This window comes from Anopheles arabiensis, chromosome 2 (assembly GCF_016920715.1).
Source record: "Anopheles arabiensis isolate DONGOLA chromosome 2, AaraD3, whole genome shotgun sequence".
In the NCBI taxonomy this organism is placed as follows: domain Eukaryota; kingdom Metazoa; phylum Arthropoda; class Insecta; order Diptera; family Culicidae; genus Anopheles; species Anopheles arabiensis.
In genome coordinates, this window is record NC_053517.1 from 44,929,842 (window position 1) to 44,943,109 (window position 13,268).

The window sequence follows — 13,268 nt, forward strand, 5'->3', positions numbered from 1 at the left end:
AGATTGCTTTCAATTTTCGTATCGTCAGAGTAAATTACAGGAGACCCAAGTGACATTTGCTCGAAACTGTTTTCCCATATCAGCTCGATTAATACTCGATACGCTTGAAATTGTGGATTTGTGTGTGATCAAGTGTGTTGAAAGTGCCAAGATTTGGTGTGTTCGTAAATTTGACGTTCCTCTATCGATGGACGATGCTGTCGAGCTCATTTTTCATTCATAGCTCTGGTTTTTTGATGAAAAACAAAAGCTAATTTTGTGTGATATTATTCTATAAAAAATGGGTATTATTTAAGTATAAAATGGGAACATGACCAACGGTAACGATAGGAAACATCATTTCCGAGCGAATCTAGAAGAAAGTAACGAAAAAGCCGCATCACAGTTGATTTAAAAGGACTTTTTCTGAATTCCCTCAAATTGGTGCATTTTAAGGGAAGTTTAAGGCTCCAGTTTAAGGAAATTTGCTCGAATTCCCGATTATTCGTGCTCGAAAATGTCAGTTGCCCAATTTCGGTCTACGCGTTGGCGAGCGAAATCCTAACGAAATTGCTGTTAGCATGTTTCTGCAGTGCCAAACATCAATTGAATACAAATTAAACTTAAGTATTTCTGTTATTCTCCCCAAGCGCCACAGATTAAGTTTAAACGACTGGAACAACCAATTTCCTTAGAAAAAATGAAAGATCCAAAGTTTCACTGGTTTTCTCAATAGATGGCGTACTATAATTCATCATTATATAGCTGTTCTTTTCTTGCAATGTGTTTAGACAAGCTTCATTTAATCATGACCTATATAGCCTTCTATCTTTCCGGTAACCTACATAGCTTTCTAAGTTTTTTGTGCTATTTTTAGAATGCATGAGTCGTTCGCCGTCTGCTAAACGAAGTCTTTCTACATTCCATTTAGGTAGAGAGCTTGAGTCGTTTAGTACCCGTTTAGTGGTCGTTTAGTGGATTTGTGGCACTTGGGTCATCAGGAACAAAACACATGAGGGAAACAAAACGCACTTTTTGTTTGTTTACAATAACAAGCGTGACTTTTCGGTTGTCTAACTTTATCGTTACGGTAGTTTTGCGGTGTGTCTGGCAGCGGCCTAAAACCACCAAAGGGGGCAAAAATATACGAAAATTAGTTATAGTTTGGCTGGGAATTACGAGATTCGACATACTCGGTATTTTGCGGCCGTTTTTGGTTCTCATTAACCGTGTATCCCGGGGATCGCCTGAATTTCACTCTTTGTGGAAACATGCATGTGAAACAACCATGGTGAAACCTTTTTTCGATCTCAAAACATTCGTATGGCGGGGCTTACCTGTACATCCCAAATGCTGCTTGGGACATCACAGGCGTTACGCGCGTAACGGCAACAGGCTTCATATCTGTCATAACATAAACACACAACACACACTTCACAAAAAGCAAGCGAGGGAAGCACCACACAGCATCACTGGAAATGGAAATTACTCGAGTAGTAAAACTCCCCCTAAAGAACAGTGTATCTTTAAATGTGTAGTGACAAGAATTATCAGCCATAGCAGATTACATTAAAATACAATCCGGTTCGAGAAAGGAGAAGCGGAGGTAGTGGTGTAGCATCAGCAAACCAAAGGAAGCATCAGCACAAGCAGTGCGTGCAGGTAGTGGTTTGTGCAGGCATAAGCATTCATCTGGATTCGAAAAAACGCTATGAACTTAGTAATAACGATGGAGGTGTGAGTATTACAAGAGAAGGGCGAGAGGGCCATATCTAGTTTCAAACCTACAGCAGCAAGTTGGTCCCTCACTAATGCTATCTTTGACCTCTCTTCACAGTCCCTCCGAGGGTCCAGGAACGTACTGCCGTCTGTGTCTAAGCAGGTGTGGCCTCAGGCAAATATTTTCTATGCAAGCCTCAGACAAAAATGTATGGACTAGCAACAATTCGTCCGAGTTGGTTGAGAAAATTTACGAATGCACCAACATACAGGTAGCGTATATGTTTCTCTTCGACGCACTACGATGAAAGTCTTCGCCTAGATTATCTCTCTCTCCCTGTTGTTGCGTTTCTCTAACAAATCACCGTGTGCGCTGTACATCACTTTCAGCTCTCCTCCGCGGCGGATGCGGAATGTGCCATCTGCGGCCGTTGTTTGCTGGCGGTGCAGGATTTTTACCACTTTCGTGTGCGCAGCAACAAGGTGAATGAGCTTATTCAAAATTTGACAATCGCTACCGATAAGGTCGAAAGTGTACCCGTTCCACTGACAGAAGCCGCGATCGGCAACCAGTATCAATGCGCAAACTGTTTGGCAAAGTTTCATCATATTCGATCGCTAAGGCAGCACCACAAGCTGTTTTGCATTGCTAAACCAAAAACCAGCGATGGCACTTTAATTATCGAGCACATCGATGAACAGATGGAAAGCGAAAGTGTGGACTACATAACGCCCGACGATCCCCCAATTCCTGCCCCGGTCGCGCAGCCGGTGCAGCCAGCCAAACAATCCATGGAACCACAGGAACCACCAGTCATGGTCGACGAACCTGTCGAAGTCGTTGAGCAGGGCGTAAAAACATTCCCCAGACCTCCATACTCCTTCTCGTGCCTAATCGGGTTGGCCCTGAAAAACTCACACTCCGGATTACTGCCCGTGCCCGACATCTACAGCTTTGTTTGCGAACACTTCCCATACTTCAGGACAGCGCCGAGAGGGTGGAAAAACTCCCTTCGGCACAATCTGTCACTCAGCAAGTGTTTCAAGAAGATCGAAAAACCGCTATCGTCCGGAGCCTATCGCAAGTGCTTCTTTTGGATGATCAAACCGGACAAGCAGGCAAAGCTGGACGAGGCAGTGCAGCGGTGGTTCCGCAGGGAGCCGGACATCATTCGCCAAGCGATGGCACACCCCGAATATCTGACGGCGCTCGAGCGGGGCGAGATGAAGCACGGCTCAGTGCTATACGATCATATCGACCTGGAGGACGATCTCGACGAAGACGACGGGGAGGAGGACGATGATGTGGAGTTCATCGAGCCCGAGCATGAAACGCTCGACGACGATGCGGAACGGTACATCATCGCCACGCTGGATGCTGGATTGAAGGATGATGATGATGATGACGATAATGAAGAGGAGATGCCGAAGTGGTCCACCGCGAATCGGCAAACCATTCAGCTGCCGATGATCGAACCCGGTCAAATAGTTGCAAATGAGATTGAAGAAGAAGAATACCTAGAACTGGAAGAGGAAGGGGATAACGATGGTATGGAGATCATCGAGCCCAAGCACGAAACAATCCAATTTGATGCAGATCGCTCAATCATTAAAATGCCGGAATTGGTAATTCATGGTGAGGAGGAAGAAGGCGGTCATCAGGTCAATTTCAATTTAGAGGTAAGAATCTGCGGCCACTGGTACGCATTACCATGCGCACACACTAAAGAGTCTGTACTTTGTTGTAGGTTCCTGATTATTACGCATCCGCGAAGGTTGATTCCAAACACAGCATGCTTGCGTTGGCCGAATTGACCGAAGAGGATCTTGTATCGCTCGAAAATGAAGATGAATTCCTGCTTAAGCAGCCCCAAAAGCATCGGCAACAAACCGAGCAACAAAATTCAGCAAAACGTGTAAGTAACGATACGAGCGAGACTGGGGTGAGCTTTCAGCAACATTTCGAGCAACTGCAGAAGCAGCAATATCGGCTACGGAAGCACTCTCGCCAGCTTCGGCAAAGAAGCGCTCGCCGAAAGGTTCCGCTGGGTTCGCGATTGGCGTGAATTATTTCCCCGAGGAGATGGATTAGTAGAAACTTATGAATTCAGTAGTGCACAATGCAAGTTTTACGCAAAACACTTTTTTTTTACGAAAAAAGTTAAAAGAATGGTAAATGAATGGTAAAAACAGGTTAATGTAGAGATTTTTAGGATACGTTTAGAACTTAATAATATTGATTTTACTGAAGTAATAGTTTTTTTTACCTGCTAAAAATTTCAAACGTAAAATTTTATGTTAATTTTGGACACACTTCGTACATTTGCTTTATTGTTTCCATCAATTAAATTCTCAGTAATGTTTCTTAAAATGTTCGTTAATCAAATTAAATTAAATAACCATCATGGAAATTTATTCAGGTAGTACTGCAAACTTTCCTCTCTATACAACACGCTTAGAATCTTCTTTTTCTTATTAACGACCTACGCGGTCATGCTGACTTTTACTGACTTCATAGCCTTATTGGGATGGGAATGGATCCTGTCCGGCCTTGAAGGGGCCAGCGCGGATATCGTAAAGATCAATCCAGGACATTTAGACACGAAAAATAATAATAATAATAATAATAATAATAATAATAATAATACCGGCTCTCTACGACTTAGGCAGCTGTTTAAGTTCTTGGGAGAATTAACATTGCCTATCTGGGTGTGTTTTTATTTTCGTAGTACTGCTCATTAGTATCATTACACACCCAGCAATCTGCCTTTAGCATGATACATCATATTAATCTTTATCTTATGTGAGGGAATAGAGAGCTCCTAAAGAGAGTGCTAATAGTCCTTAAGTCGGTGTTACAGGCGAAAGAGAAGACATACCACAAACATAGATAGTTTGTAACCATGTTTAATCTTCCGCTTACTTTATCTTATAATAAGATAAATGTATTGTTGAAAATAAGCTTAAGACACTGAATGAATGAGATGTGTGTGTGTGAATAAGAGAGTGACGCTGGTACACCAATATCATAAGTTGTAGTATATATGAATAATTTTAAGCACAGCGATAATAGGCCCATGTAAATTCTTTTTGTTTTATCAACAATCAAATGCATTACAAACGTTCAACACATTGCTGTAAGGATGATGAATAAAATCTTTAAAAAAATGTAAATTTGTGGCAGTGCTCGTAATTTTTATTATGTTAGATAAATTAGGTTGATAACAATTTTTATCTGTTCAATTTAAAGCAGTAGATCAGTAAACTGAAAGCTATTTGGACAAACTATTATTGATTCCATCTTGCATATAGATACTTACTTATAAAAAAATAAGTTCAGCACAACAATTTGAAACAGTTCTTCTTTTAAAAAAAATCAATTAACTCATTTTGTATTCGTACACACTGTTTTTTTTTGTAATTAGAATGAGGTGTGTTAAGCCCTCGTTACAGCTCCAGTGAAATTGATCGTGAAATTTTGAGTTTTTCTGTTATATTTCATTAAATATTAATCAGAATATGGCTTATCAGGCCAAAAGAAAGGATATTCAATTTTGCAACTATTTAGACTATGAAACATATTTAATTAATAAATTAAATGCATTTCCTTGTGATTCCCCGGTTTGTTCACGGTGAAATAATAATGGTCAGCGGGGAGGAAATGTTTTTAATTAAGTATTTAAATATGTTTTACAGACTAAATAGTTGAGCAATTGAATATCCTTTCTTTGGTGTAAGACATATTCTCAATATTCTAATAAATATTCAATAAAATAGTAAAAAACAAACAAAAATTCATGTTCACTTTTACGCAAGGTCTAAAGCGGCCTTTACAGGGGCTGCCAGGAGGTCTCATAGCTATGGGACATTTTATTGACTCATTCTTACGTGAAATTAACTTAATCTAACGAGAATTGGACTCTATAGCTCCCTTGTTGGACAAATGCAATAGAAGTTTCCAAGAAGCCTGTCCAAAAAGAGTGCTTTAGAGTCCAATTTCTATCATATGAAGCTCACTTCAAATAATAAAAGAGTCAAGGAAGTGTCCCACAATTATGAGAACCCCTGGAAAACCCTGTAAGTAATTGCACAGAAGCTGGTACAACTTGCTTACAAGCTACGACTAGCTGAAGGGTTTCTCATTTAGTATCAATGCCTGTTTTTCGAAAGATTATTTTGTCAATGAACAACAGGATGTTAGAGACACTATGCAGGCGGGGATTAATTAACGTTCTTACCTAATAATGCCTATACTAAAACCATTAGGTTAATTAGCGTTTTAAACCAATGGTTATAGGCATCAATTTAGATAGGAAAGTTTTGTTGTTTTTATTTGTAGTTTGCTTCTAAATTTTCTACAAAAACTGAGTTAGTTACTGCGGTAGAAAAAGGGAACCATAAACTTTTCTCGTATACCCGTTCGTTACGGTATTGTACCCCACTAACGACTATTTACATCGCTTCCTGTTGTAAGGACTACGGTCAAGCTTCCACCTGCGCAAAAACTGTTGCCGCCCAAACCTCGGACCCTGCCTTTCTAAGGTCATACCAATAATCTCTCAATTTGTTATCAACAGCAGCAACATCAGCGGCGAGACGGCGGCACGATCTCCAAGCGTATGGTGTACCGTCTGCCCTCACTTTTCGTCGTAATATCGTCGCTTCATCGCTCGATACTTCCGCAGGCTGTACAGTGCTTCTATCTCCTTCACCACGTACTCGCCCAGCCCGATCGCTTTCTCGATCTTTTCCGGATCGGTTTCGGTGCTCTGCCGCTTGAACGCGTTGTAGCACCGCTGGCGGAACTTTTCCGGCCCACCCGGATACTCGCGGCCCATGTACTGCAGCTAAGGGGGATGGGATTGGATGGGAAGAAAGAGAAGCGCTTAATGTTACTCTATTGTTGCCTCCCACAGCACTGGGTCCCGCACTCTAGAATGTTGTTACCCGCTTGTAAAGATCCAAAACGCGTCGCCGTTGTTCGCTCATCGTGTGCAAAAAAAACCTTTGGCACGGTTGTTGCGCAAAACTGAAACCACGTAAAACAACAAACAAATAGCAGCCAGCCAGCCAGCTCTCGCGCTCTCTGTGTGTAGTCAGCTGTCAAAAGTGTTTTGCTGATGCGCGATGGCACGAACACTACCCGACAGACAACCCTACCCTACTAGCAATGAGAATGTAAAAGTGTGCGTCTTTCAGGCGAGGGGCATGTAGAAGCAGGGGGAGACGGTTGGAAATACGCGGAATTACGCGGCGGCGAGAGCGTGTTTTGCTTTCTACACAGTTTTCGCACTCACACAATCACACATGTGTGAATGTGTGCGTTCACTTTCAGCCAGCGCGCTCAGTTCCCTACAGACAAAGAGAGCGAAATTTACAGGCGAGGGGCATGTAGAAACAGGCGGAAGGGGCTCGGTCGATTTTGTATTGGCCGCCATAGTCGAGCCGCAGTGATTTTTTTCTGAATTGAGAGTGAGCGCGCGCAGCGCTCTCTCGCATGCCTTCAAATTACACGGGGCGCTCTCGCGATACAAAATAGCTGATCAGCTGATACCCCTCCCTCCCGTTTTTTCCTCTCGCGCTGCGCTGGATGCGCGGATCAGCTGTTGTTGCTCTCTCGCGTTTCTTTCGGTTTGCGCTGCGCTGTTGCCGCACTTGCGCGCTGCGCTGAACACCCCCTCCCGTGCGTTCTTTTCGGTTTGCGCTGCGCTGTTGCCGCACTTTGCGCGTAGCGCTGGACCCTCCCTCGTTTCTTTCGTTGCGCGTTGTGCGCTGTGCGCTTTCGTTCACTTTGATTTGCAGCGTAATAAAATCGCATGCATCGAAATAAAACTTAAACACATCAAACTCGTTTGATATTTTTACACTTTATTGAAACTTAAGGCACAGTTCCACACATCGCTTACCACAATCTTGCCACAAAGCCACACATTTTTTATTATAAATAATAAAAAAATCGTCACTTCAAGCACCCGCCTTACTGCCTGTATGTTGTTTATGTTGAATACTGTAAAAAAAGCATTGAAATAAAGCAGCATAATTTACATATTCATGTTGAATTATGAAAGATTATCGCTGCTTTATTTCAATGCTACCAACACTTGAAAATACGACCGAGGCCGTAATAATGTGAATTGAAATAAACAACACTTCAACACTTCACTTCAAATTACATCGAGCGCCCGGGACTTAGGCTAAAACGCGCGCGGCCTCACACTGCGAAGGCTTGAACTGTACTGACGATTTTGTGTGGTAGCAAGAAAGGGAACGCACGAGGAACACTCGCTACACTAGTGCGAGCGAGACACCGACACCAGCAAGCCACTGCGAGAAAACCAAACTGAGCGCGCTGGCTGAGAAGTGAACGCACACATTCACACATGTGTGATTGTGTGAGTGCAAAACTGTGTAGAAAGCAAAACACGCTCTCGCCGCCGCGTAATTCCGCGTATTTCCAGCCGTCTCCCCCTGCTTCTACATGCCCCTCGCCTGAAAGACGCACACTTTTACATTCTCATTGCTAGTAGGGTTTGGTTTTCTCGCAGCGGCTTGCTGGTGTCGGTGTCTCGCTCGCACTAGTGCAGCGAGTGTTCCTCGTGCGTTCTCTTGCTACCACACAAAATCGTCAGTACAGTTCAAGCCTTCGCAGTGTGAGGCCGCGTGCGTTTTAGCCTAAGTCCCGGGCGCTCGATGTAATTTGAAGTGAAGTGTTGAAGTGTTATTTATTTCAATTCACATTATTACGGCCTCGGTCATATTTTCAAGTGTTGAAGTGTTGTGCACATTGAAATAAAGCAGCGTTAATCTTTCATAATTCTACAAGAATATGTAAATTATGCTGCTTTATTACAATGCTTTTTTACAGTATTCAACATACACAACATACAGGCAGTAAGGCAGGTGCTTGAAGTGATGATTTTTTTAAATATTTATAATAAAAAATATGTGTGGTTTTGTGGCAAGATTGTGGTTAGCGATGTGTGGAACTGTGCCTTAAGTTTCAATAAAGTGTTAAAATATCAAACGAGTTTGTTGTAATTAAATTTATTTCGATGCATGCGATTTTATTACGCAGCAAATCTAAGTGAACGAAAGCGCACAGCGCACAACGCGCAACGAAAGAAACGAGGCAGCGCGCAAGTGCGGCAACAGCGCAGCGCAAACCGAAAGAAACGCGAGAGAGCAAGAACAGCTGATCCGCGCTCCAGCGCAGCGCGAGAGGAAAACAACGGGAGGGAGGGGGTATAAGCTGATCAGCTGTTTTGTATCGCGAGAGCGCCCCGTGTAATTTGAAGGCATGCGAGAGCGCGCTCAATTCGGAAAAAATCACTGGCAAAGAGAGCGAAATTTACAGGCGAGGGCATGTAGAAACAGGCGGAAGGGGCTCGGTCGATTTTGTATTGGCCGCCATAGTCGAGCCGCAGTGATTTTTCTGAATGAGCGCGCGCTCGCATGCCTTCAAATTACACGGGCGCTCTCGCGATACAAAATAGCTGATCAGCTACCCCTCCCGTTTTTTCCTCTCGCGCTGCGCTGGATGCGCGGATCAGCTGTTGTTGCTCTCTCGCGTTTCTTTCGGTTTGCGCTGCGCTGTTGCCGCACTTGCGCGCTGCGCTGAACACCGTGCGTTCTTTTCGGTTTGCGCTGCGCTGTTGCCGCACTTTGCGCGTAGCGCTGGACACCCTCCCCGTTTCTTTCGTTGCGCGTTGTGCGCTGTGCGCTTTCGTTCACTTTGATTTGCAGCGTAATAAAATCGCATGCATCGAAATAAAACTTAAACACATCAAACTCGTTTGATATTTTTACACTTTATTGAAACTTAAGGCACAGTTCCACACATCGCTTACCACAATCTTGCCACAAAGCCACACATTTTTTATTATAAATAATAAAATAAAATCGTCACTTCAAGCACCCGCCTTACTGCCTGTATGTTGTTTATGTTGAATACTGTAAAAAAAGCATTGAAATAAAGCAGCATAATTTACATATTCATGTTGAATTATGAAAGATTATCGCTGCTTTATTTCAATGTGCACAACACTTCAACACTTGAAAATACGACCGAGGCCGTAATAATGTGAATTGAAATAAATAACACTTCAACACTTCACTTCAAATTACATCGGGACTTAGGCTAAAACGCACGCGGCCTCACACTGCGAAGGCTTGAACTGTACTGACGATTTTGTGTGGTAGCAAGAGAACGCACGAGAACACTCGCTGCACTAGTGCGAGCGAGACACCGACACCAGCAAGCCGCTGCGAAAACCAAACTGAGCGCGCTGGCTGTGTGATTGTGTGAGAAAGCAAAACACGCTCTCGCCGCCGCTGGCGCTACACTGAAAGACGCGCATACATTCTCATTGCGTACTGCAGCTTGTAAAATTGCGAAAGCGCTTACGTTTGGTCACAATCACATGTGAATGCAGCGGCTTGTTGGTGTCGGTGTTTCACTAGTGCAGCCTCGTGCGTTCTTGCTACCACACAAAATCGTCAGTACAACTCAAGCCTTCGCCTAATGTGAAGTGTTGAATGTATTTCAATTCAATTACGGCCGCAATTGATGAAGTGTTGTGCGCATTGAAATAAAGCTGCGATAATCTTTCATAATTCAACGTGAATATGTAAATTACGCTGCTTTATTTCAATGCTTTTTACAGTATTCAACAAGAACAACATACAGGCAGTAAATCGGGTGCTTGAAGTGACGATTTTATTTTATTATTTATAATGTGGCAAAAATGTAAAATATCAAACGAGTTTGATGTGTTTAAGTTACAGCGCGATGCATGCGATTTTATTACGCTGCAAATCAAAGTGAACGAAAGCGCACAGCGCACAACGCGCAACGTAAGAAACGTGGGGAGGGTGTCCAGCGCTACGCGCAAAGTGCGGCAACAGCGCAGCGCAAACCGAAAAGAACGCACGGGAGGGTGTTCAGCGCAGCGCGCAAGTGCGGCAACAGCGCAGCGCAAACCGAAAGAAACGCGAGAGAGCAAGAACAGCTGATCCGCGCATCGCGAGAGGAAAAAACGGGAGGGAGGGGTATCAGCTGATCAGCTGTTTTGTATAGCGAGAGCGCCCCGTGTAATTTGAAGGCATGCGAGAGCGCTGCGCGCGCTCAATTCGAAAAAAATCACTGCGGCTCGACTATGGCGGCCAATACAAAATCGACCGAACCCCTTCCCCCTGTTTCTACATGCCCCTCGCCTGTAAATATCGCTCTCTTTGCCTGTAGGGTACCGTACCCCAGGCGCACCAGCTGATTGAAGGGGGCATGTGTGCGTGTGTGTGTGTGTGTGTGCTGTGTAGTGTCCGCCGCTCGTACCAATCGTAGAAGGCCGGGTTGTTGTTAAACAAAGCGCGCGCGTTGCCACAGCGAAAATGAGGGCGACAAGAGTGCGGTGCAGTGGCGGCAGCAAACCAGCGCAAGTTGTGAAATACACAATTACAAGTGCACAGCAGCGGCTCTCGGTCGGGTTCTGGCAGCGCAGCGTCTCTTCAAAGATTTGCATTGTGTCGAAGGGGAAAGAGAAACGTTCATCTTTTCATCCAACATCCAACCATCATGGAGCTGCTGACGACGATGAAAATGTGAGTCATAGGGGAAGCATGGGAATATGTGTTTAAAATTCTAATGTTTTTTTAATTGCCTTTTTGTAATATCCCCTTTTTCCCACAGTCCCACCGCAGGACCGGAAACGTACTGCCGCCTATGCCTCGGCAAGGAAAGCCTTTTGGGAGTGTTTGCGACGGAAAAGCCCCTGCATAATGATGGCCACACGGGGAGCAGCTCCTCGACCGAGCTGGTAGAGAAGATCTACGAATGCACCAACATAAAGGTAGTTGTATATATGCGGCCACACTTCCTCGTACGCGTTGAAGGTGACGCTTCGACTCACTGCGAGGCAGGCCAGTTCACCTTGACGCTCAGCCACAGTCGCGGTTCAATACAGACACACACACACACATGCTGAACTTTGTGGGCCCTTTTCGGCCATCCAAGCGCTAATATGGTGTGCGTTATTTTTAGCTCTCCTGCACGGTGGACGCGGGATGTGCCATCTGTCGCCGGTGTCTGCAGGCGGTGCAGGATTTCTACCACTTTCGCGTGCGCAGCAACAAGGTGAATGATCTCATCCAAGTGACGACGGTCGTTGCCAACGGTGACGACGACAACAGTGGCAGTGGCAATGAAGCGCCCGCCAAGCGCGAAACGACGACCGTGGTTGTTCCGTGCCCAACAACAACAACAACAACACCACTACCAGGAGCGAAGCAGCAACCGAAGCCGTCGATCGTCTCCAGTGCGAGCAAAACCACCGGCGAGCGGAGCAATCGGTGCCGGTACTGCCCGAAATCGTTCCGCACAGTGGCCGAACTAGCCGAGCACGGCAAGCGGACGCATGTGGCCGGCCGGCAGCACCACTGCCCGAACTGTTTGGCCCAGTTCCAGCACGCCCCGTCCCTGGCACGGCACATGCGAAGCCGCAGCTGCTTCGCGTTCAGCAAGTACCGGTGCCGGGTGTGCAGCGAAAGCTTCCCGGAGCGGGACCAGTGGGCGGACCACATACGGATTCACGCGAAGGACTTTCCCTACCAGTGTCCGGACTGTTGGTCACAGTTCAAGCATAAGGCGACGCTGCGGCGCCACGCCAACACGGTCCATCTGCTGGCGAAGGTGTGATCGGGATATGTTTGTGTTTGTGTGTGTGTGTGTGTGATGGTGATTGTGTGACACGGTTCGACAGTTACATATTTAAAAATGCAAAAAAGGCGGAAAGAAATGAGCATCGCACATGCACAGTCGACTGATAAGAGAAGCAATGGGTCGGGTTAATGAGTTGCACAATGTATAAAGGGCCCCTCTGGTGTGTTTGGGTTGGTTGAAACGGGGGGGTGTTTGGTTTGAGCGCAACACCACGCATTCGATCCAGCGCCTACTTGCTCTTGTAAAACGAACTCAGAACGAAATGGGTGCAACAAACAAAAAACCCTCCGATAAGACATGTAAGGGTTTGTTTTAAACCCAGCGGCACACCACCACCATCGCGTGACGAATGTAACGTTGTGTTCAATAATATGTAACAAAGTGTTAATATTTTAAATCTGCTGTCCTTCGATTTGGACGGCGAAGCGCGACCCATTTAGATTTTAGTTAGTGAATTGGTTCGAATCATTTTTATGGATGACGACGATTCGAACACGTGGTGGTACTTATACCCTAGAAGTAAAACAAAATAAATCCCAATTGTGGAAGGGGAGAAAATCAGAATAAAAAAAAAACAAATGTAATTAATGTAAATCAAGCCGGTACGAAAGATACATTCTTGATTAAATAGTGACAATCTGAAAATACGATTTAAACTTTACTCGATATGTCCTTGTCAATCAATAAACAGGAAATGTGTGATAAAGAAATGAATATAAAATTGATCACTATGAACAATTCAGCATCAAAATGTCGTTGGGTCCGGTATCTTTCCTCCAAGATTGAATAATTGTAGGAAAAATTATACATAAAGTAACATAAAAGAGATGATACCATCATGAGATGGTAAATATTT

At 44.6% G+C, this 13,268-nt stretch overlaps 2 protein-coding genes across 2 annotated transcripts; one reads left to right on the forward strand and one right to left on the reverse strand.

The window, feature by feature from the left end:
* The first annotated feature begins 1,406 nt into the window (after positions 1 to 1,406).
* Positions 1,407 to 13,133, forward strand: LOC120898379. Its single transcript, XM_040304170.1, has 7 exons — positions 1,407 to 1,716; positions 1,817 to 1,970; positions 2,089 to 3,378; positions 3,447 to 3,760; positions 11,143 to 11,295; positions 11,384 to 11,543; positions 11,735 to 13,133. Exons 1-7 carry the CDS (start codon positions 1,691 to 1,693, stop codon positions 12,386 to 12,388), a joined length of 2,751 nt encoding a protein of 916 aa, XP_040160104.1. The 5' UTR covers positions 1,407 to 1,690; the 3' UTR covers positions 12,389 to 13,133.
* LOC120902029 (electron transfer flavoprotein regulatory factor 1) lies at positions 5,908 to 6,814 on the reverse strand. Its single transcript, XM_040310484.1, has 2 exons — positions 6,646 to 6,814; positions 5,908 to 6,545 (listed from the first exon to the last, which is right to left on the reverse strand). The coding sequence occupies exons 1-2, from the start codon at positions 6,685 to 6,687 to the stop codon at positions 6,336 to 6,338; spliced, it is 252 nt and encodes an 83-aa protein (XP_040166418.1). The 5' UTR covers positions 6,688 to 6,814; the 3' UTR covers positions 5,908 to 6,335.
* Positions 13,134 to 13,268: the final 135 nt, after the last annotated feature.